The sequence below is a fragment of the Phyllostomus hastatus genome, unplaced genomic scaffold (genome assembly GCF_019186645.2).
Source record: "Phyllostomus hastatus isolate PE091 unplaced genomic scaffold, TTU_PhHast_1.1 phas_contig_86, whole genome shotgun sequence".
Taxonomy (NCBI): domain Eukaryota; kingdom Metazoa; phylum Chordata; class Mammalia; order Chiroptera; family Phyllostomidae; genus Phyllostomus; species Phyllostomus hastatus.
Window position 1 is genome coordinate 70,601,458 of NW_025333977.1, and position 22,201 is coordinate 70,623,658.

Consider the following 22,201-nt stretch of genomic DNA (forward strand, 5'->3'; position numbering starts at 1 on the left):
CCTTTCCTTCCCCAACTCAGCCTCTCATCGAGCTACACCATGGTGAGAAGCTTCCTCCAAGGTAGTTTATTCACTTCACAGTCCAGACCTTTACTTTTCACTAAGAGTCAGCTGTGCCCATCCAGCTAACATCATGTCCACATGTGAGAGCTGTCAGGTGCAGTTGTAGACGGATAAACTACACTGTCCCGAACAGTTGGTCTGCATATAGCTGTTGAAGTTCCATCACTACATCTAGCCGTTAAGAAAAACCTGTAGAAACCACCACCAGTGACTTAAATATCTACTACTAGAAATTAAAATCAGCCCTTACCAATGTGGCTCAGTTGGTTGGGCATTGTCCACAAAGTGGAAGGTCACCAGTTGGATTCCCATCAGGGCACATGCCCTGTCTGTGTGCATAAGAACCACATGGATGTTTCTCTCCCTCTCTGTCACCTTCCCTTCCCCTCTTTCTATAAGTAAAAAAAATAAAATCTTAAAATAAAAAAGAAATTAAAAACATCCTGGAGACTGAAAGGGCAAATTAGCTCAGGACAATCACTTTTACACTTTTATGTTCAGACAACATGGAACTGTGATATGGTTACAGGAACAAAAAAAATCTGTCCATCAGATCTGCATTAGCTTCCTTTCTCATTTTTAAAAGTGTGTGTATGTGTGCGTGTTTGGGAGTGGGGGTAGAGGGAGTATAAATGTTTTTCCTGCCTAGTGTACAGGAATTGTTAGAAGTACTAAACCTGAGAAATAGTTGGCAGCATCCTACAACTGCAGGATGATGATAAATGTTTAAATCTTATTCCTTGTCCACCCAAACACACCAGGTCATGAACTTTATGCTGGTCTAGTAAAATAGTTACTTTTCCTGTCTTAATCGTAGGAAAAGCAAGGCCTGAGAATATTTTAATGATAGAACTGTGATATCAAGTTGATCCCAGGAAGTATATTCCTAGGAATTCTTAGGAAGCTTCCACGGTTTTTTTCAGACTTCTTTAGAAACTCGCCACTAGGCAAGAAATTTCTCGGCCACCCCCGCCCCCGCCCCGCCCCGCCCCCCAACCAATCCTACAAGTTCCACAAACTCTGCGGAACTAGAACCAGGTACCCAGGAACGAAGCGGCCTTCTATAGAGGAGTCAGGATTTGCAACCCTGTTGGAAAGTGTAGGTGGGGGCGGGGGGCGGGTCTTCAGGCTTTATTTCTGTCCCAGTCATTCCCCCGGGTCCAGTCCTCCTTGGTCTTCTGCCCGTGGCTGATTGAACGGCATACCAGGGACGTAATTTACAAGAAAGTCGCTTTTATCTCTCTGCTTACGCCCCCACTGTAATCTGGCACTTTCTGCGCCCCAGCTCTCTTTCCAGTCGAGCACACCCTGGTGCGGAAGACGGATTCTTTATCTTTCTCGGGACCGCTCCTGCGGGCGGCGATAGCAGCCGCACTACAGCTCCCAGAATCCCCCGCTCGCCAGCCGCGGCCCGCCGCCCCAGCCGGCCGCCCGGAACAGACCTGGTGGAAGGACTCCGCCAAAAGTTCGCCGTCCCATTGCGGCTCGTGGGCTCGGGACTCTTGGGAACGCTCAAGGGCCGATCTCCGGGACGCGGGCACGGCCCCGGGTGACAGTGCGGGAGCATGGCCTTGCACCTGGGCCGACTGGGCGCGGGCCCCTGCTGGCACTGGTCTCGTGGCGGCTGCAGGGAGCTGCACGCATGGTCCCGACGCTGCACAGCGGGACGCGTCTGCCGCCCCCCGGGGGCTTCCCGCACCGAGCAGAGCCGCGGGCTGGGGAGTGGCTGGACAGCCGGAGGAGGCTCCCGGCTGGGTACAGGGCTGGCGGTGGCCCTGGCGGGGCTAGGTGCCGCCGCCTTTGGTCACGTACGGCGGGCGGAGATGGTGCCCAAGAGCTCGGGGACGCGCGGCCCCTCTCCTGGTAGGCCGGAGGAGGAGGATGAGCTGGCCCGCCGTTGCAGCTGCTTCATGGCCTTGCCTGTGACCGACCTGCACGAGCTGCGGAGGAGGCCGGGCGACATGAAGACCAAGATGGAGCTTCTGATCCTGGAGACCCAGGCCCAGGTGTGCAAGGCGCTGTCACAGGTCGACGGGGTTGCCAGCTTCTCTGTGGACCGGTGGGAGAGGAAGGAAGGTGAGGTCGGCGCGTAGCTGGAGGTGAAGATGGGCAAAAGAGAGATTGGGCTTTAAGTTGCCGGCAGAAAATGATTCAGAAAAGAGGGTGGGAGTAGCAAAGGGGTATCTGCTAGATTAGAAGGGACACCGTTAGAAAGATTGACACTGAAAGTGGCTTCAGCCTTTTTCTTGCAGGTGTGGAACCAGATCTGCTGTCACTCTAGAGTAATGGACATTTCAAAATCTTTGCAGTTGTATAGTGGCGTTTTTTCATAGAACTCTCAGGGTTATTTTAGCCAACAGTGGATGTCCACATTTGTAACTGAGCGTAGATTTCCCCGATATTTTATGTCTTTCTTTTGGTGCCTTTATACCTTCCCTTCCAATGGAGATGGAAAGAGAAACTTGCCCGCTCTTTGCTAAGTGTCAGCCAGAGTCCTCCAGCCAAGGGTGTAATTGTGTCGCTTTCCCAAATTGCACAAGATATGTTTTATCAGTTTGTCAGTAGTTATACAAAATGCACCAATCTGTTTCCTGCTAGGGTAATCTTTCCTTCCAATGGCAAATACCTCATATTACAATCCAGTACTTACATATTCATGATCATTTTATTCCCGGTACAGTGAAACCCAACGTCTTGGTCCTAAACTTGAAGGATTTCTGACTTTGCTCTCATCAGCTGGTCTTGGGCTTTGATACACCCATATTCATATTAAGTGAAGTTTAACCTGGTTTTCCATCTTGTAATGTTTTTAAGTGAAGACCATTGAACGAGGACACAGAATCTCAAGTATTAGACTGTGTGATCTTCAGAAGTAACTTTTTCAGTGTCTCTGTTTCCTTAGCTATGAAACAAGATTAGAAATAACATATGAGGGTACTATAAGGATTAAATGAGATAAATAAATGTCAAGTGTTTAGAATAGTGTCTGATGCATATTGGATTGGCCAAAAAGTATGTTACATTTTTCCCATATGATGGCTCCAGAAACAATTTTGTTAGATTGTATTGTGACAGCTGTCACATCAGCATGCATTTAAAAAAACTTATTAAAATTGGTGAATTTTTGTACAGCCATTTTAATATTAAAGATGGAAGAAAATACACAACATTTTCAATGTATTATGCTTTACATTTCAAGAAAGGTAAAAACGCAACTAAACCACCAAAAAAACTTTTGTGCAGTGTATGGAAAAGGTGCTGTGACTGATTGAATGTGTCAAAAGTGGTTTGTGAAATTTCTTGGTACTGTTGACATTTTGGCCAAATAATTCTTTGCTGTGGGGTTGTCTTATGCATTGGAAGATGTTCAGCATCACCTCTGGCCTCTGCCCACTAGAAGCCAGTAGTGGGAGATAACCAACATACTCAAAATATCCAAATCAATAAAGTCATTGGTGAAAATGCAAAATATGTCTTTTATTTTACGGAAAAAATGTAACAGACTTTTTGGCCAACCCAATAGAAAACACTGAGGCAAATTGGGCCATTTGCCAGTTATGTGTTCTTAGATAAAGTGTTGGCCTTTCTGTGCATCAGTTTCCTCATTTGAAATATACAGGAGTTGTATTTGATCATTGTATGTCTTTTCCAGCTCATAAAAGTCTTAGAAATAAAACAAGCCAAACATGAACCTTTATGAAACAGTTGCTCATGTGGTACCTCTAGTGTCTTAAAAAACCAAGAGACCCACTACTAATAGTAAAGCTTATGTACCTAAATGTCACTGTGTGTCTCACCCAGTTTAAGGTTCCAAATCCCTTAAGTGATTGGATATTTACTGTTTTTCAGTTGCCTGTAAACAAAATTAAAAGGCAAACAGCACACTGAGAAAAAAACAGTTGAAACAATATGGGGCTCTTTAATTCGGTGATAATACAATGTTCAGGTATACCTATGCTGGTTTTTAACCTTAGCTTTCTCTCGTTGATTATAACAAGAGAACTAGTATTTGAAGAGAAGACATTCTGGCAATTGATTTTAGATGGCAGCATAAAATGTGGAAGAAATACTGATTTTGGTGATTTGGGGAGGTAATATTTGCCTGTGATCAGTAGCAAATGTTATAAAGCTAAGCTAATTATCTAATTTTATTGCACCTGAAAATCATAAATACTCAGAAATTATGGAAAATAACTCCTAATCCTACCACCCCACCAAGGGTTGTTTTCAATTTTGCATTTTGTTTTCAGTTCCATTCTCTCCTCATTTTACATTTCTGTGAACAGGAGGTGGTGGCATCAGCTGTGTGCTTCAAGATGGGCATGTTTTTGAAAAGGCCGGCGTGAGCATTTCTGTCGTTCATGGAAATCTTTCTGAGGAAGCAGCAAAGCAAATGAAAAGCAGAGGAAAGAATCTGAAGAGTAAAGATGGTAAACCAGTCTCCATAGCCTTTAATAGTTGCTGCAAACCATTTTCCCCTACAAGTTTTATTTGTAAAATAAATGTTCCTTCTGTAAAAAGCCATTTGGGTGCATATGCTCGATAAACATGTTCATACTTACTTTTCTAAAATTATATTTTAAGGAAAAATTAAAAAGCAGCTTTTGAAAATTGATCAGGAAACCATGTTGGAGGTATTTTCTATCAAGCCAGGTGGCTTGGCTTGATACAAAACACTCTGTGTTTTACTTTCCAGGTAAACTGCCATTTTCTGCTATGGGTGTGAGCTCCGTTATCCACCCCAAGAATCCTCATGCCCCTACTATCCATTTCAACTATAGATACTTTGAAGTCGAAGAAGCTGATGGTAAGTGTGCCCAGAGCTATGGAAAGTATAACTGTGCAAAATGTGTATTTTAAAACAGGTTTGTGTGCATAATACCTAATAATGTGAATGAATAAATACAGTTTTAACTAGGTTTTTCAGGCTTATTCCTTGGCAAGAAAATGGATTATGCACTGGCCATGAAAAGTGAAAATGATATTGGCTGGACTTTGTCCTCCTCCATATTTCCTCCAGCACAGAAGGAATGATTTAATGAACCTCAACATAAAGTGTATGCACACAGGGTTCTTTGCAAATACAAACTTATTGCACTGAAAGGAAAACCTCATGTGCAAGGTTTAAGTTGAAACTGAGAACTTGCTTTTGAAAAATATCTTCCACATGCACTGCCTTGTGAGTCACCAATGCATTATGAGATGGGGTGCAGTCGATCCTGCTTGGTTTTATACAAGTAGTTCCAGCCTAGGTCCCCCATCAGCTGGGCCAGCTCTTACCACCTGTCAGAGCATCTATGCAGTGCCACGCTGCACCTGTTGGTGTCTCTGTGGGTGAGGCATTTAGAGTCAATGTTTTTAGCTTTTCATTTTGAAGCCACTTAGTTTGGTTCAACTGTTTAATATTTAAAAATTGATAACTGGTACTGAAAACCCTAACTAAGCACATGAAGTAGTTATTCTCAAATGGTAAGTTGTCTCCCTCAACAAGTGTTTTTACCCTTTCCAGGGGAAAAGGGAGAAGGTGGCAATTGTTCTCAGTACAGGGAAAGAATCTCCTGGGTGGTGGTGGTTTTTTTTTTTAATTGTGACCTAGCAGAGGCATTTTAAGCTTCTCATGTGATTTTAATATGCAGCCAGAGTTGAAAGGCACACCCTGGTCCACTTGTGTGGTGTGTGATCATTCCCTTCCCTGTGCATACCATTTACCTGCCTGGTCTGCTCTCTCACTTTTTAATTTTCTACTTCCTCTTCTTTCCTGTCTAGGCCTTACTGGCCCTTCAGAGCTAAATTCAGGGGGTTTTGTTTTTATTGTTACCCATTTCATGTTTAATAAAATAAGCTGGTAAATTAAGTTTGCTAGTAACAGTGAACAGTGTACTGCATCTCAAAGTCCAGAGTCCAGATCACATTTACATGTCTTGATTTGGTAGGTAACAAGCAGTGGTGGTTTGGTGGTGGATGTGACCTTACTCCAACATACCTGAACCACGAGGATGCTGTCCATTTTCACAGAACTCTAAAGGAGGCTTGTGACCGGCATGGCCCAGATCTCTACCCTAAGTTTAAAAAATGGTAGGTAAAGATACTGAACTTGTCATGATACCTATAGTATATTCTGTTCCTCACTAAATAACTTTTTCAGCTAATGAAGGTAGAACTGTGTTCTTTGCCCACCAGAATTGGGATACCAGTCTTACGTGGTTTTCGTACATTATTTACTTAGGAATATTTGAATGTCTGCAATAAAAACTGGGTAGCAGCATCTTGTTGGATTCCAAATGATTTAGAATATAAACTTTAAGGTGATTTATGATTGTGAATCCAAGGCTTTTTAATACTATGATGGGGTATTCCCATCCTAGATGAGAATTGTCTTTTTATTGCCTCGGGAACAGATGAGGGCATAGGAGGGGTTGGAGAACTGCTAGGGGCAGATGCAAACATACCAGAGACTTTGGACAAGGAGAAAGGTGGAACTGGACACTTTGTGAAAGAAACTTCTATAAAGAAAAGAAAAACAAAGGAGTTGTGAGGAGACCCGGGATGTTTGGTGGATGTGAAACGGAGCCCAGGCATAAACTATTTGGAATGAAAGCACTCAAACTGCTTAGAGCTAATTGGCATTCTTGAAAAAGGAAGAACAGAAAGGTTTTACTTTTTTCCTTTGCTTTTATAGCTAATAATGTCCTTGCTTGATGTCTTTTATGTAAGAGCATGGGGTTCAACTTTAAAATACCCAGAAAGGTAAAGCATTTGAATATTCTTTTCATTTGATGAAGAGATGCACAGATGTAAGATGAAGGGCATTTTTTTCTCCCACAAATCAGCATCCTTCCAGGAGGAGGATTGGTAGGGTAGACAGTCGCTGGTTTTGGTTTTCTCTTTTTTGTCATTTTAACTGGGTAATAGTAATATCTAGGATGTAGGCTAATTAAAAAGAACTTTTTAGTGTAAGTATGTAGCAAATTTCTTAATTTCATAAAGAGAGGTTTTAAAATGTGATTTGGTTAAAGCTGACTTCATACCCTTGCTCGGGATGTCCCTTAACTATGTTAACACAGTGCGTGGGGCTGGGAGGGGGAAGCCAACAAGTCACAGTCGAGGTGACTTACAGCAGTCCAGCAGTTCTGGGCATTTATAGCCTATTTTTGTTTAAGCTATTACAGTTATTTTTAAGAAACTTGTACATGGCTTTTAGTTTTTTTCTTGTACAGGTTTTTCCACTTAAGAGACCCTTATTCTATAAAAATTATCAAAAGAACCATTTCCCCAATGTAAACTAGTTTATAAATTTAACATTGAAGAAATGGCTTCTTAGGAAAGGTTCTCTAGGAGCCACAGACAGGGAAAGACATGAGGACAGACGGATAGTTTCGTGTGTGGGCTCACAGGGGTCGCCTTTAGCATGCTGAAGACTGTATGCTCTGAACATTTCCTTCCATCATCACTTCTCCCAGTCATGCATGCCATTAAGCCATCAAGTTTTATTGCTAAAAGAGACCTTAGAGATTATTTACTACACCTTCCTTTGGTTAATAAAGAACTTGATTCGGAGAGCTCGGGGTTGGTGCCCAGTGAGGAGCCTGGTTTTGGTCTTGTTGGTAGAAGAGTTCTGTCTTGCCTTCTTCAGAAGCAGCAATGCTTCTGAGGGCAGCAGCATCACTTGTTTCCAGAAATACAGCATTAATACTGGGCTGTTTTCTCTCTTTTGCTAAAGGTCTTAGAGTGCCATAGGCTTTAGATAGACATGTATTAAATTGCCTACTTGCTTTGCAGATAAAAGTAAAACCATATCCAATACTGGCACTAATGGCAGGAACTCTGTCTAAAGCCCTAGTTTTGTTTTTATAGTAGGACAAAGAGTAAGGACACGGTGCTAGCATTAGTCAAGGATAGTGCTCTGAGTTGAAACACTCACATTGATTTTCATGCCTTCAGTTTTTTTCCCTTTGATCCCTGATTTGGCCTTGCTCTGTTTTCCAGGTGTGACGATTACTTTTTTATAACCCATCGTGGGGAGCGGAGGGGTATTGGGGGTATCTTTTTCGATGACCTTGACTCTCCATCCAAGGAGGAAGTGTTTCACTTTGTGCAGAGCTGTGCCCAGGCTGTCATTCCTTCTTACATTCCCCTTGTGAAAAAGCACCGTGATGACTCATTCACCCCTCAGGAGAAGCTGTGGCAGCAGCTCCGGAGAGGACGGTGAGTGAGGAAAGGAGAATAAACCATGTCATTGTGTAACTGTGGGGGAGGTGGAGCAGCTGTGGTAATAGTGGGTGGTGTGTTATCTTGGGCAGATACGTTGCCAGCATTGTGTTAATACTCTTCCTAACTTCTTTTCGTAACTAGATGAATAGTAAATGAATAAAAAAAATCATTGTGTAAAATAGTATTACAGAAAGAGCAAAGTGTATTTCACTTGTCTATATGAGGAGATTCATAGTAGGCATGTTTTTTAATTCAGCCAGTTTCTTTTAGGTAGTCTTCTAGCAGTACCCTGCAGCCTTATGCCAAAATAACAGGTATCGTTTAAGGATTTGCTATTTCTTAAATTGGAATCACACCTTTTTTTCATTCATCAGTAAGGTTTTGTGGAAGTTGTTTTAATGAAAAAATCATTTTAGAAATTATTTATACCTAATGGTATTTACTAATTATGGCGTCCCTACTATGTGCCAACCAATATATGAGTCAGTTTGCATCTAATTTTTTCCACAAACCAATCATCATTTTCTAGATGAAAGACTTCTCATCTAGAAAGGCAAGTTCCTTGCCCAAGATTACATAGGTGGTAAATAAAGGATCCTGGGGGTGGAACCAGGTTATCATGACATCAAAACTTGCAGTCTTTCCCATTCATGAAAGAAGTGGCTGAAGTAGGTTTGTGTTTCTTCCCCTGATACCCACCTTAGCCTTCCTGCTCTGTGCATTGAGCTTGCTGAGCTCACTCTGGTGATCATCGTGAAGTTATCTTCACTGGGGTGTGCTTGTGACTCAGCTCTAAATTATCCACTCTGCCAGCTTGCATGTTTCTCAGTGCCATCTTCATTGCATATATATTACTGGTTTATAGCTATAAAATGGATTATCTCATTTGAGGTTGTTCTGTCTCAGGCATATGATACTTTGGGTTCTTCAGGAGGTAAGACTAGTGCCTGGAAAAGGTCAGCTTCACTAATGTCCTAAGTCTAAAGATAAATGTTTGTATTCTTCCTCATGACTGCCTGTGCTTTCTGAGTCCCTATTTATAAACTTGCGAAAATGAGAGCTGATTAATTTTTCTTCTTAAAAACTTCTTAAACAATTCATCTGTTTTGGAACCTGTTTGTTGTTTTTCCTGTAATTTCTCAAATACACCTTTACTTTGCCTTTCCTTTTCCACTTGACATTTCTCATATGCCCCCTAGGGCTGGCTACAAAGGTGAGCATAACATGGGCCTGTGAAAATAAGCTCACAGTTTAGTGGGGAAGGTACACCTAAGAGGATAACTGAAAAAGAAAAAAACAAAGCTGTGGAAAGTGCAATGTTCTAGTTTTGCATAAGATTTCATATGCAAAACTGGCAGGTTTTTTGAATGCTAAGGAAGTGAAGCCTTTAACACCTCTTGGACATAGGAATGATGTATTTTTGTGTGTTTTTTTTTTCATTATTTAATGACATTTTGAAGTTCCATTTGTAAATATCATCACATGTTGTTTGGTTTTTGAGTTAGAAGTGTGGGGTGTTAGATTAACTTTCTGTGGTGTGGTGGCGATTGTTCAGGCCACCTTCTACCACCCTTATCTCTGGGCTTCAGGCTGGCAGTAAACTCTGGGGCTAAAGATTACCCCAGCCCTTCACTGCATTTACCAGCACTGTCTGCGCTGTCTCACTAGGCATTTACAACCCTATCTGCTCCTATCTGCTCCTTCAGAGCTGCTCTTCCCCTCCTCCCATCCCAAAAAGAGTTTCCCCTGCAGTGATCCAACTGCATCCCTTCTTACTTCACAGTCTGTACTTGCAGACTCTTTTAGTCTCTTGCCCTCAGTTACTGTTATTCTCCCCTTAGACCTTGAATTTCAGTTAAAGTGTTAGTCTTTCTTTTTTCATAGAAGAGCAGAAACTAAAGATTAACTTTAATTTACTGTTGTTTTGTTGTATTTTGGGAAAGGGAAATGGGATAAAATTTAGGCATCAGTTAAATTGAAGGGAATGGTTAAAGTCCATAGTCCACTGGTACCTCAGAGAGGATTCATATATGGAAAGAATCAGAAAGGTCAGCTCTAAGTGAAACCTGGTGGGAGTCAGAGAGGCTAATGTACAGGAAGGAGCATCATTCACTCAAAAAAGAAAGCAGCAGGGGATCCTACAGAAAGCTTACTTAGGGAGCTTCTTACAAGGGTCTTTGATAAAGACATCAGTACACATCAGAGAACCACAGCCATTCTGTAAATACCATGTTTCAGAAAGGTATAATGAGGCAGGGGCAGAAAAGGGCTGAGAAGTGGAAATTCTTTTCTATGGTCTTAGTGAGGAAGAAGTTAAGATTCACTTAAACTATATTTTGCATACTAAATTATATTTTGCATAGTAATAAGATCCACTTAAGTAATATTTTGCATACTGATAACTATTTAATACCTTAAATAAAATTTGAGCACTGCAACTCAATCATTATTATTATTGCCATGATTCCACAGGAAGACTGAATTATATTACCATTTATTAATGCTATTTAAGTATTTAATAGAAGGAAATATCTAGAATATGTTGGTAAATATTAATAGATTGCTGTTATTTGCATGGCCTTTTAATTATAAGATTTTTACCTGGTAGTAGGACTTGTGAGTTATAGGCAGTGGAATGAAACTTTTGACTGAAGTACCCCAGACCGTGGGAGGGCCCGAGGAGCTGCACTGTCCTCACCTAGGGTGCCATTTCTTTTCCATGACTGTTGTGCCTTAAAGTTCCCAGCTGTGTGTTCATGCTTTTTATTTGTTGGAAAACAACCTTCTTATTTTATAACTGCCTTGTGTTGGGACCAAATCTGTATCCTTTTGTTTGTTGAATAGAATACCCTTTTATGTCCGCCTGTCCAGATGGAGAAAACACAACTGGCTGTAGACGGGTGTTCCAGCTGATGGGGGTGTGCAGGAAGAAGTGCCCCCTTTAAGAATTCATTATGGACTACCTTTAAGAAAGATTTTATTCAGCTGACCCTTAATACTATTTGATATCTTTATGTCAGGTATGTTGAATTTAACCTGCTGTATGATCGGGGCACAAAGTTTGGCCTCTTCACCCCAGGATCCAGGATCGAGAGCATCTTGATGTCTTTGCCTCTAACTGCCCGGTAAGAATAACTGATCATAAAGATTACTCCCCCTGGCTGGCGTAGCTCAGTGGATTGAGCACGGGCTGCTAACCAAAGTGTCGCAGGTTTGATTCCCAGTCAGGGTACATGCCTGGGTTGCAGGCTACGGCCCCCAGCAACCGCACATTGATGTTTCTCTCTCTCTCTCTCTCTCTCTCTCTCTCTCTCTCTCTCTCTCTCTCTCTTTCTCCCTCCATTCCCTCTCTAAAAATAAATAAATAAAATCTTAAAAAAAAAAAAAAAGATTACTCCCCCACCCCCAAACCCGTCCCACCAAACAGGAATGTTTACATTGCAAATGTCTTACCTAAAGACTTCTCTGGTTTTGACTTTGCAGATTTTATAAGAAAATCGTAGTCAAATAATTAAGGAAAATCAAATTGGGTGTCTTTAAGCAGTAGGGGGATGAATGATACAGCTTTGTGTTCGAGAGCAGGGAGAGGACCCAGGGGGTAGAAGGATAGGAGGTGACGGTGTCTAAGGGGCCAGATCAACCTTCCCTACTTCTTGTTTTCTAGGAAGACCTATTTATTTGAACATGTCAGCTTTTTAAACTTAATTTCATTAGAAATTACTGCACTTGTGAGGAAATGTCGTACTCTCCATTATGGAGTGTTAAGCTTGTTTGAAAGTATGAGAGATCATTTTGGGTGCTTGGCAGTCTTTCTTTGGCTTACATGCTGCTGTGAGCTTCCTGGAGGTTAATTAAATCTGTGTGGGGAATTTTATTTTATTTAAGTTTTTTTAAAAATTTTTTTATTTTAATTCTTATTTTCTTTTTATCCTCACCTGAGGACATGCTTATTGATTTTGATTTCAGAGAAGGGGGGCGGGGGTGAGGGGGCAGAGAAAGAGAGAGAGAAACATTGATGTGAGAGTGAAACATCTATCAGTTGCCTCTTGTATGTGCCCCAACTGGGGAGGAACCCACAACCTAGTCATGTGCCATGAATGGGAATCAAACCCGTCGTTTACTAGATGGGTTTGACCCACCAACTGAGCCACACTGACCAGGGCTCTGTGGGGAATTTTAAAGACATATGTTTATACTGGTGCTATTAGGTTAATAAAGAGCTACAATGGACTTTGTTGCCTTTAAGAAAATGAGAATCATGTGTGTCCAGACTGAAATAGAAAAGATCAGGAAAAAACCCCAAAATTGTTTGCTTTACAAGAGCTAGAATGTTCTTTTCTCCGTGAATTTAAATGTCCAAATAAGAATGAACTACTGGATGACATTGGCCTGCATTGTGTCATTCTGCCATCCAGATCGAGCCTTGTGAGATCAGTGCCCTCTGTGGTTGTCACTGCCTTCACAGTGGCATTGGCTCTTCCCTTGTTTAACCATTATTTTGCATAGTAATGTGTGTTTTCATACACATCCCTGTGAGGTGTTTCTGCCACTGTGGAGAGGAGGTGTGATTAAAAAGTAGAGATGAATTCTTAAGGCCTCTGGCTCCTAATTATAATGCACATTCCAAGCAGATGTGGGTAGATTAGAAGTCACTCCCTTGCTCATTGAATAGCATTAACGCAACAGGTTCCCTTTAGTTTCCTATAGTCTGTACCAAGGAGGCTGCAAACTTAAGGCTGCGGGATAAATCCAAGTCCACTTGTGGTCTGCCTTTGTACTGCCTTTGAGCTAAGAATGGATTTTACATTTTTAAAGGATTTATTAAAAACAGAAGAATGTGCAAGAAGACCATATGTAGCCCCACAAAGCCTGAAGTGTTTACTATGTGGCCCTTTACAGGAAAAGAGTGCCGACCACTGTTTGCCAGACTTCATACTACAGCTTAGCCATTTCGACCATATTTGTATGTTGTCTGATGTATTATTTACTTTAACTTTATACTCTTATTATTTTTCTGAGAAAGAATTTATTTAAAAAGGCAAACCAATATTTCAATAAATAGAAAGTAACACAAAATAAATGTGTAAGTCTGAAGCTAAAAAGAGTTTGCCCATGGGTCGTCTCAGGTTCTATACTTCGTAAAACCATGGCTTAGAGTAAAAGTGCATTTTTTGGCGGGGTGGGGGGATATTAGTATTAATCAAAGTATGCTCAAGAATTAGGAAACTGTTTCTTTAGCAATAAGTGTTTTTTAAAAGCCCACTGTGTAAAAGGCATATTAGGCACAGTGGAGGCAAGGAGGTATACAACATTTTTTACTCATTTAGAAGTTTAGTTTTCATTTATCTTAAGTAAAAAGGTATGTATGTCACTTATTTTTATTATTACATTTTCTGCTTCTGTTTTGGTTGTTTTAGCTGGGAGTACATGCATTCACCCTCAGAGAACTCCAAAGAAGCTGAAATTCTGGAAGTTCTGCGCCATCCAAGGGACTGGGCACACTGATGCAGGCAAAGAAGCCTTCCTGGGGAGTGAGGACACAGAACGCCTGCCCCACGCTGTCCGGCACCGTTGCCACTGTGTGGCAGTTACCTGAGTCTTGAGCCCCAGCCTTCACTCTGGAGTCTGCCTCCTTGGCAGGTGGAGAACTGTGTTTTAAGCCCCACAGGTTTCCATTGGATGTTGTCAGGGTGGTGATATGGCAGCTTGTCAGAGTCCATAGGTAGATATAAGTCTCATCTATACTTTTAGAATCACTTTATGTGACTGGTTTACAAAGTATGACATGGGGTTTCCTGTACTGAGTTAAGGGAATCCAACTAAATACTACAATTTGTATCAGGGAACTTCTCATGTTATTTTTATTTTATATATATTTTTAAAGTTTTAGTTTCAGCCACAAAAATCCATCTTGGGATAAATTTAGTTTCATTAATTCAATGAAATTGAGCTTATTAGTAATTGTAGAAAGCAACTTGAAGTGAAGGTAAAAGTTTTACTTTGTTATTACTGAAGTTTCTTTAATCATAAGGTTTGTATTCATGTATCTTGCTGTAGAAATCATAATATTATACCATACTCACTTTTTCATAATGATAGATATTCGGGAACATTTGAAATTTTCTTAATCTCTGCATAGGTTACAATTCAGTGATTACCTGTAGTTGTTAATTCTATATCACTGTTATTTAAATAAGGAAGATCTAAGTTGTAACTGAATTTTGTAGAACCCTAATTTGCTAGTCTTGGGATTCTCTGCACTTTTAAATGTGAGTCATTATAACCATTGATTCTGCTATTTAAAATATTCTATTCCAGACAGTTCTATATGGAAATTTAAACAATCCTGGGGATGCTATGAATATAGGAAATGTTTCTCTATTGGTGATAAACATTTTCCTTCTTTAATTGAAGCAAACATAATGTAAATGTTATGAGGGTGACAAGCATGTAGACATTTTATAAATACATTTTTCTTTCATGGGAAAATCACAAAAAAATTCTTAATATGGTTTATTTGTTTATATCGTATTAGGAACATGCTTGGTTTTGTTTTGGTTTTTTTTTTGCATCCACAATACATTAAGTTTGTAAGGAATAGTGTCTTCCTACCTGGTGTGAAGCATCATCTCGGAACATGTCGAATGTGTGTAACTACATGTGACTCTTTAGGGCTGGAAAATGATTATGTCTTCAACTGTCCAACACCTGGTCTGCTGATTAAATTTATTATGGAATGTGTTTGTATTTTTCACTTTTGTTCAGGATAATCGACAAAGAGAAGGCAAGTATTTCTTAGTTCTAAAACCTTAGTTCCTCATTCCTAAGTGTTTTACCACCCAAAATAAAATAAAACTTTTGCAGTCAAATTTTCATGGCACCTGTTTTCACAATAGCCAAAAATTAGAAATATCACAAATGCCCATTGGCAGGTGAATGGATAAAGAAATTGTGATATATCCATATGTTAAAATACTCAGTAATGAAAAGGAACGACTACTGATAAACAGAACAACGTGGATGAGCATTAAAAAAGCTTAGTGCCGAGTGAAAGAAGCCAGACACAGGAGAGCTGTCCCTGTGTAAGGACACCGTGTGCAAACCCAGAAAAGTCAACTCCAACAACAGACAGCAGATCAGTGGTTGCTAGGGGCTGGGGCTGGGAGGTTGACTGGGAAAGGGAACAGATGAGTATTTTGAGGTGTGGGAAATGTTCCATATATTGATTGTGTCAGTGATTACCAAACTGTATACATTTACCAAAACTCACTGAACACACTTAAAATCATGGGATTTTATTGAGCATGTAATTTATACTTCAACAATAATGATTGAATTAAAAACCCATCATATAGGCATATGAATGGGTGAATGAATGTTCAGATAAACCTCAACTTGTCATTTATAATAAAAAGTCCTGGGACTTCCAGCCAAGATGGAGGCATAGGTGGATGCACCATACCTCCATGCACAACCAAGATAGGGACAACAACAACTTAGGAACAGAATAACATCCAGAAGTGACAGAAAATTGATCTGAATAGAAGTCGGACAACCAAGAAATTGAATAAGACCTGTGCATCCAGACCGGGAGGAGGGGCAGAGACGTTCAGCCAGGTGTGGGTCGAGGTGCGGAGAGCAGAGAGCGGTGGGACTGGGCACGTAAGGCATCCGGGGCACGCGAGACCGCAGTGGGTGGACCCCAAGTGTATAGGCGGCAGCTGGCAGACCCCGGCCCAGGGGTGGCAACCGGCAACCCGCAGACCCAGTAAGGCAACGATTGTAAAGCAAGGCAGTGCACGCAACCCAGGATCGCAGCTCTGGGAAATAGAGCCTCAGGACACTGAGGAAACCTGTGGGAGTTGAGGCGAATGGAGAGACACTCAGCCTCACAGGGGAGGTCCTTGGAGGGTCTCACAGTGTGCACAAGCCCACCCACACGGGAATTAGCACCAGAGGGGCCCAGTTTGCTTGGGGGAAGTAGCAGAAGGGACTGAGGTCCCACAGAGAATGGAACAACTGCCATTGTTCCCTCTCGACCCCGCCCCCACATACAACATCACAACCCAGCGACAGGGGGACCCTGCCCTGGTGAACACCTAAGGCTCTGCTCCTTACTGTAACAGGTGCAACGAGACCAAAAAAGGAAAAAAAAGAGAGATGGTTCAAACAGAAGAGCAAATTAAAGCCCCAGAATCCATCCTTTTGAGCAACCGAGAGATAGCCAACCTATCAGATGCACAGTTCAAAACACTGGTGATCAGGATGCTCACAGAATTGGTTGATTTTGGGTGCAAATTAGATGAACAAATGCAGGCTATGATAAGAGAAGTGAAGGAAAATGCACAGGGAACCAATAGTGATGGGAAGGAAACTGGGACTCAAAACAACAGAGTGGACCAGAAGGAAGAAAGAAACAACCAAACAGGAAAGAATGGAGAAATAAGAATTCAAAAAAACAATAAGATGCATAGGAACCTCCAGGACATCTTTAAATGTTCCAACAGCTGAATTACAGGGGTTCCAGAAGGAGAAGAGGAAGAGCAACAAGTAGAAAAGTTATTTGGACAAATAATAAAGGAGAACTTCCCCAAGCTGGCAAAGGAAATAGACTTCCAGGAAGTCCAGGAAGCTCAGAGAGTCTCAAAGAAGTTGGACTCAAGAAGGAACACACCAAGGCACATCATAATTACATTAGCTAAGGTAAAAATGAAGGAGAGAATCCTAGAAGCAGTAAGAGATAAGGAGACAGTAACCTACAAAGGAGTTCCCATCAGACTGTCAGCTGATTTCTCAAAAGAGACCTTACAGGCAAGAAGGGGCTGGAAAGAAGTATTCCAAGTCATGAAAGGCAAGGACCTACATCCAAGATTGCTCTATCCAGCAAAGCTCGCATTTAGAATGGAAGGGCAGATAAAGTGCTTCTCAGATAAGGTCAAGTTAAAGGAGTTCATCATCACCAAGCCCTTATTTTATGAAGTATTAAAGGGACTTATCTAAGAAAAGAAGATAAAAAAAAGCATGAATAGTAAAATGACAGCAAACTCACAATTATTAACCACACCTAAAACAAAACCAAAAGAAACTAAGCAAACAACTAGAACAGGAACAGAACCACAGAAAGGGAGATCACATGGAGGGTTAGCAACAGGGGCGTGGGAGGAGAAGAGAATAGGAAAAGGTACAGAGAATAAGTAGCATAAATGGTAGGTAGAAAATAGACAGGGGGAGGGCAAGAATAGTATGGGAAATGTAGAAGTTAAAGGACTTATGGCACATGGACATGAACTAAAGGGGGGGAATGTGGGTGGGAGAGGGTGTACATTGTAGAGGGGAGTGAAGGGGGGAAATGGGAAAACCATAACAGCATAATCAATAAAATATATTTTAAAAAGCCCTTTATCATAAATCTGCTAGCATATTTAGTTGAGTTTTGGGCTTTTGGGTGTGAGCATTGAATTAAGATAAAATTTTAAATATTTTCTGTACCTATCAGTTTTTCATGCCCTTCAATGTATTTCTGTCACAGATGAGACTAGGGAAGAAAAAACATAATTGCAGAACTATTGGGAAAAGGATCTTGTTTGAATATGCTGTTATTCAATTGCATAATTTGGGAAAAAAGATCGTTCTGCTGTTATTCAAAGTAAATTTCTCTAACTACTAGCTTCCTATCTATCAGTGCACTCTGCCTACCCACCTATTGAACTGAATGTTTGAAATAGAGAACTTCAGCATGCTACGGAGCATGGGATTAGAAGACCAAACCATCTGTTCCTTTATGACTACTTATCCTTCTATGTGCCTTTTCCTGTTACAGTTCATCGAGGCTGGAATCATCTACAGGTTTTTACTCATATGTCAGTGCTCAGACTAGGACCACTCGAAGGCTAGGCTCCGTGTGGGTCGGAGACCACAGGGTCTACAGGCTCCTCCAAACTCTCATTTCCACAAACAAGGCTACCTTCTGACCGGGCCCCAGACTTTCCATTAGTTGAGTGAGTCACTAAGCCACCTACAGACTCAAGGGGAAAGGAATAGATGTTAATTGAGAGGAGTGTCAAGGAATTTGTGGTTGTCTTAGAAACCACCACGCGGCCTTTCACACTGAAAACCACAAAATTGACTCTCCTTCACTGTCCTAATCAAATCTTGTTGAGACTAACTGACATGTTTCTGATTTCCTTCCTCTGTTCACTGCCCCACATTCCCTCCTACTGAATTTCTACAATACCATCAGTGTAAGAAATGTCCAAGCCTGTACAAATTCTTACAACTTTGAGCCAAACTAATAATGATTGCCTGAAAGCAAAACCTCGATGGATCAAGAAAATGCTCCAGAAAAGGGCAGTTTTGCACGTTATTTTATACATTTCAGTCAGAAGATGTAAGAGGGTTACATGAAATCCACTGGTGATAGATTAGGGAGGTGGGAGAAAGCAAAGTGAGGAAACGGGGATAAAACTCTGGACTGGATAAAAAGTAGTGATAGACACATACTTGTTTTACACAGGTGGGTACAGAATAGTTAACAGTCAACAATTAAAACAATAACAACAACAAAGGGGATTTGTGGTCTCCCTCTGGTGTGTCTGTGCTTTGAGGGATCTGGATCTGGAAAAAGGAAAGATGGCATTCCAAAGGTATGTTAATGATAAAAAGGCTCAGTTAAGGTAAAAAGTGTGCAGCCTAGGACATGACTGCCTGTAATGACCTGCTCTTAGTGATTAAGTTTTTAATTATATTAAGTCTCTGAGTTTGGCGTCCCCTGAGCTTGTCAGTTTTACTACATGGCCCCTTTTCATCCACACATCCCTGTTTTGGTCATCAGTCAATCCAAAGGATGCATTTGATGGCCAATCTTTTGGTTGATTAACAAGTCCCATGGTTCCCGGAAGGCTCTATGTCAGTGTTTGTCTTGCTGAACGATGGACCACTAGGGATGGGGCAAGACCGTAACTGTGGTTGGAAGTTTAGGCTGAATTTTTCTTAAAAGTGAAAAAGAGGTAAATGGGAGGCAGTCAGGTCCTATGGGCCGTCATTAAGGAAAACCCTCTGGATCATTTCTAACCTATGAGCTATGATGATTCAAGTTTTGTTGCCTGTCTTACTTTTCTGTGTTTTTCATCTAGTAGAATATTTATGTAACAGGTTGCAGCCAAGTTGGGGGGGGGGGGCAGCAAATAGGGATTTCGAATGCGGTCCAGATTTCAGGGTGTTCAGGAAATATTAGAAAAAAATATATATACGATATCCTCAGCCCCACCAGTCTGAGCTCAGGGATGGGGCACATGGAGCAGGGCCATTGAGAGCTGTTTTGTACAGCAACAGCTTTTCAGTTAACTTCTGGCATGGTCATTTAACATATCTATAATCTTTAACTGGTTTCATGAATATGCTAAATAGCTGTGGCCATGCTTTGAACCAAGGGGATGGGAGTGACTTCAACCCAAGATGTAACTGGGAAGCAACTCCCCCTGGTTACAGTGCCTGCATGAGAGCTTGGAGTTGATTGGCTCCACACCATGGGGCCATGCCTGCCCAGACTTACTATGACAGCCCAGTAAAGCTGGAAGAATACAGGAATGCTGGCAGGTGTAACTGGTTGTAGGAGGAGTTGGAAATGGGGCTGCAGAGGAAGATTGGTGCAGTGATTTAAACACAGGCATTGCGGCCATACCAAGGGCAGCACTGCATAGTTTTGGCAGAGTAGGTTGGGACCATGGGGCTTGGGTGTGAGTTAGGTCCATGTGGCTTTGGGGTGCTCCCTTTTGCCATGTGGCTTAGGCAGCAGGAGAGACTTTTCCTGGAAGAAAAGGGGAGAAAGGACTCTTGCTGATGGACCATGAGAATGTGCCACATGGCTCTGGATTAACTGGAGATCATGGTGTTGACACAGCAGGTGGTCCCAGAACTGAGGGGCTGCCTGAACCATGGACTTCTACTTCTTTTTCTGAGATACAGTACCCCAGGCTGGGCAAAGGGGAAAAGGAAGGACTGTGTGCGTTTGAGGGTATTCTAAAGAACTTCAGTATTTTAATGAAGACATTAAGTCATAAGTCTGTATAACTTTTAAATAAATAATTCCTTTCCTTTTCACCTGTCTCTGGCATTGAGAGATATCTTTCCTCTGGTGGTGGGCAAAGTGAACCTAGTAGGTGGGAGGGCCCTCTGGAGAAAAAAGGGGGAGTCCTTTTGGTAATAGTATATCATTCCCTCCCCACCAGTGTCTGTTCTGTAACATTTACTTATAGCTCAAAGGCACACCATACATATACCTTTTCAGTTTTTACAATATGACCATGAAATATGCTCCTATTCACTATGGCCCAACTACTTCCTATTTTAAGCACTCAGGTGCTATTATTAATCTGATTCCTGCTAGCTATGCAATTAGAAGCTGTAGGGCCAAGGCAATAAGAACACAATGCTGTGAATTACAGTTATCATCAGGAGGACAGTAAGAGTTTCATAAGTGAATTTCCTGTGCCTCAGCGGCAGTTTTGGAGGGCCTTGTTTTTAAAGCCATCTCAGCTCCCATCAGAGTTAATATAGTTGTCTCTCTTGGGTTAGGGGGTAAGCATATTTCCATAATTGGGTTCTAGTGTTCATACATAAAATTCCTTACTTCATAGTTCTTTCACTAACTTTCTGCAACTTCCCTTGTTCTTAATTTGTCTTTTTTTCTCATTTAGAAGTGTCCACCTTATTAGGAAAAACTACTTTTAACTTCTCTTAAAAATATACACATCACACCATAGCTAGTGTGGCTCAGTTGGAGCGTTGTACCATAAACCAAAAGGTCACAGGTTTAATTCCTGGTCAGGGCACACGCCTAGGTCGTGAGTTCCGTCCCTGTGAGAGGCAACTGATCAATGTTTCTCTCTCACGTCGAAGTTTCTCTTTCTCTCTCTCTCCATCCCTCTCTCCATCCTTCCCTTCCTCTCTCTCTAAAATCAATAATCATGTCCTTGGGTGAGGATTTAAGGAAAAAGAAAAATATATGCATTCTACCCTGGATGGTGTGACTCAGTGAACTGAGCACTGGCCTGCAAACCAAGAGGCTGCCATTTCGATTCCCAGTCAGGGCACATGCCTAGGTTTCAGGCCAGGTCCCTAACTAGGGGCATGCCAGAGGCAACTGATTAAAATATCTCTTGCATATCAATGTTTCTCTTCTTCTTTTTCTCCCTCCCATCCCCTCTCTCTCTAAAAAATAAATAAATAAAAATCTTTAAAATATATATACATTTCTTTCCTTCCTTTCATAATAAAATTTATTCTAAACTTCAAAAAACAACCACAAAAAGAGTATTATTGATAATACACCTAGATTCATAGGGCAGCTGGTTACTGTTTCATTAGGAGAAAGTCTATCTTTATCTTAGATTTCAGGTTGAGGAGTACTATAAGGAGAGCTTTTGGCCAAGGGAGATTAAAAGCTGAAAATTTACCTAGTAGAGTTTTAATTGTACATTTACATGTTCTACCTATCCAGAGAACTGGGGGTGATAGGCATAAGAAATTCTGTAGAATAGGCCAAATATTACATATGATTGCATTATTTGAGTCACTGTGAGCTAAGTAAAATGAGTCACTCTAATTAAGAAGGGATTCCCCCACTGGAAATCATTTTTTCCTTTTTTTAAAATTATATTTTATTGATCATGTTATTAGAGTTGTTCCAGTTTTTCCCCCTTTGCTCCCTCCACCCAGCACCCCCCACTACCTCAGGCAATCTTTGTTCATGTACATGGCTCATGCATAGGTTCTTTGGTTACTCCATTTCCTATATGGTACTTTACATCCCCATGATTATTCTGTACCTTCCTATTAGTACATCTTAATCACCTCACCTCTTCACCCATTCCCCTGTACCCCTCTCCCATCTGGCAACCATTAAACATTTTCCATATCCATGATTCTG

The 22,201-nt window shown here is 41.3% G+C and overlaps 1 protein-coding gene across 1 annotated transcript; it reads left to right on the top strand.

Annotated features, from left to right (window-relative positions):
• Window positions 1–1,197: 1,197 nt before the first annotated feature.
• Window positions 1,198–15,143, top strand: CPOX (coproporphyrinogen oxidase). Its single transcript, XM_045852016.1, has 7 exons — window positions 1,198–2,139; window positions 4,350–4,493; window positions 4,760–4,870; window positions 5,997–6,138; window positions 8,050–8,268; window positions 11,295–11,399; window positions 13,692–15,143. The coding sequence occupies exons 1-7, from the start codon at window positions 1,629–1,631 to the stop codon at window positions 13,777–13,779; spliced, it is 1,320 nt and encodes a 439-aa protein (XP_045707972.1). The 5' UTR covers window positions 1,198–1,628; the 3' UTR covers window positions 13,780–15,143.
• Window positions 15,144–22,201: the final 7,058 nt, after the last annotated feature.

Bases quoted from the DNA above. Each gene is read 5' to 3' on its own strand.
- CPOX (XM_045852016.1), top strand. From the start codon at position 1,629: ATGGCCTTGCACCTGGGCCGACTGGGCGCGGGCCCCTGCTGGCACTGG. The intron at 4,871-5,996 runs GTAAGTGTGCCC...TTGATTTGGTAG, and splicing joins TGAAGTCGAAGAAGCTGATG to GTAACAAGCAGTGGTGGTTT. The intron at 6,139-8,049 runs GTAGGTAAAGAT...TCTGTTTTCCAG, and splicing joins TACCCTAAGTTTAAAAAATG to GTGTGACGATTACTTTTTTA.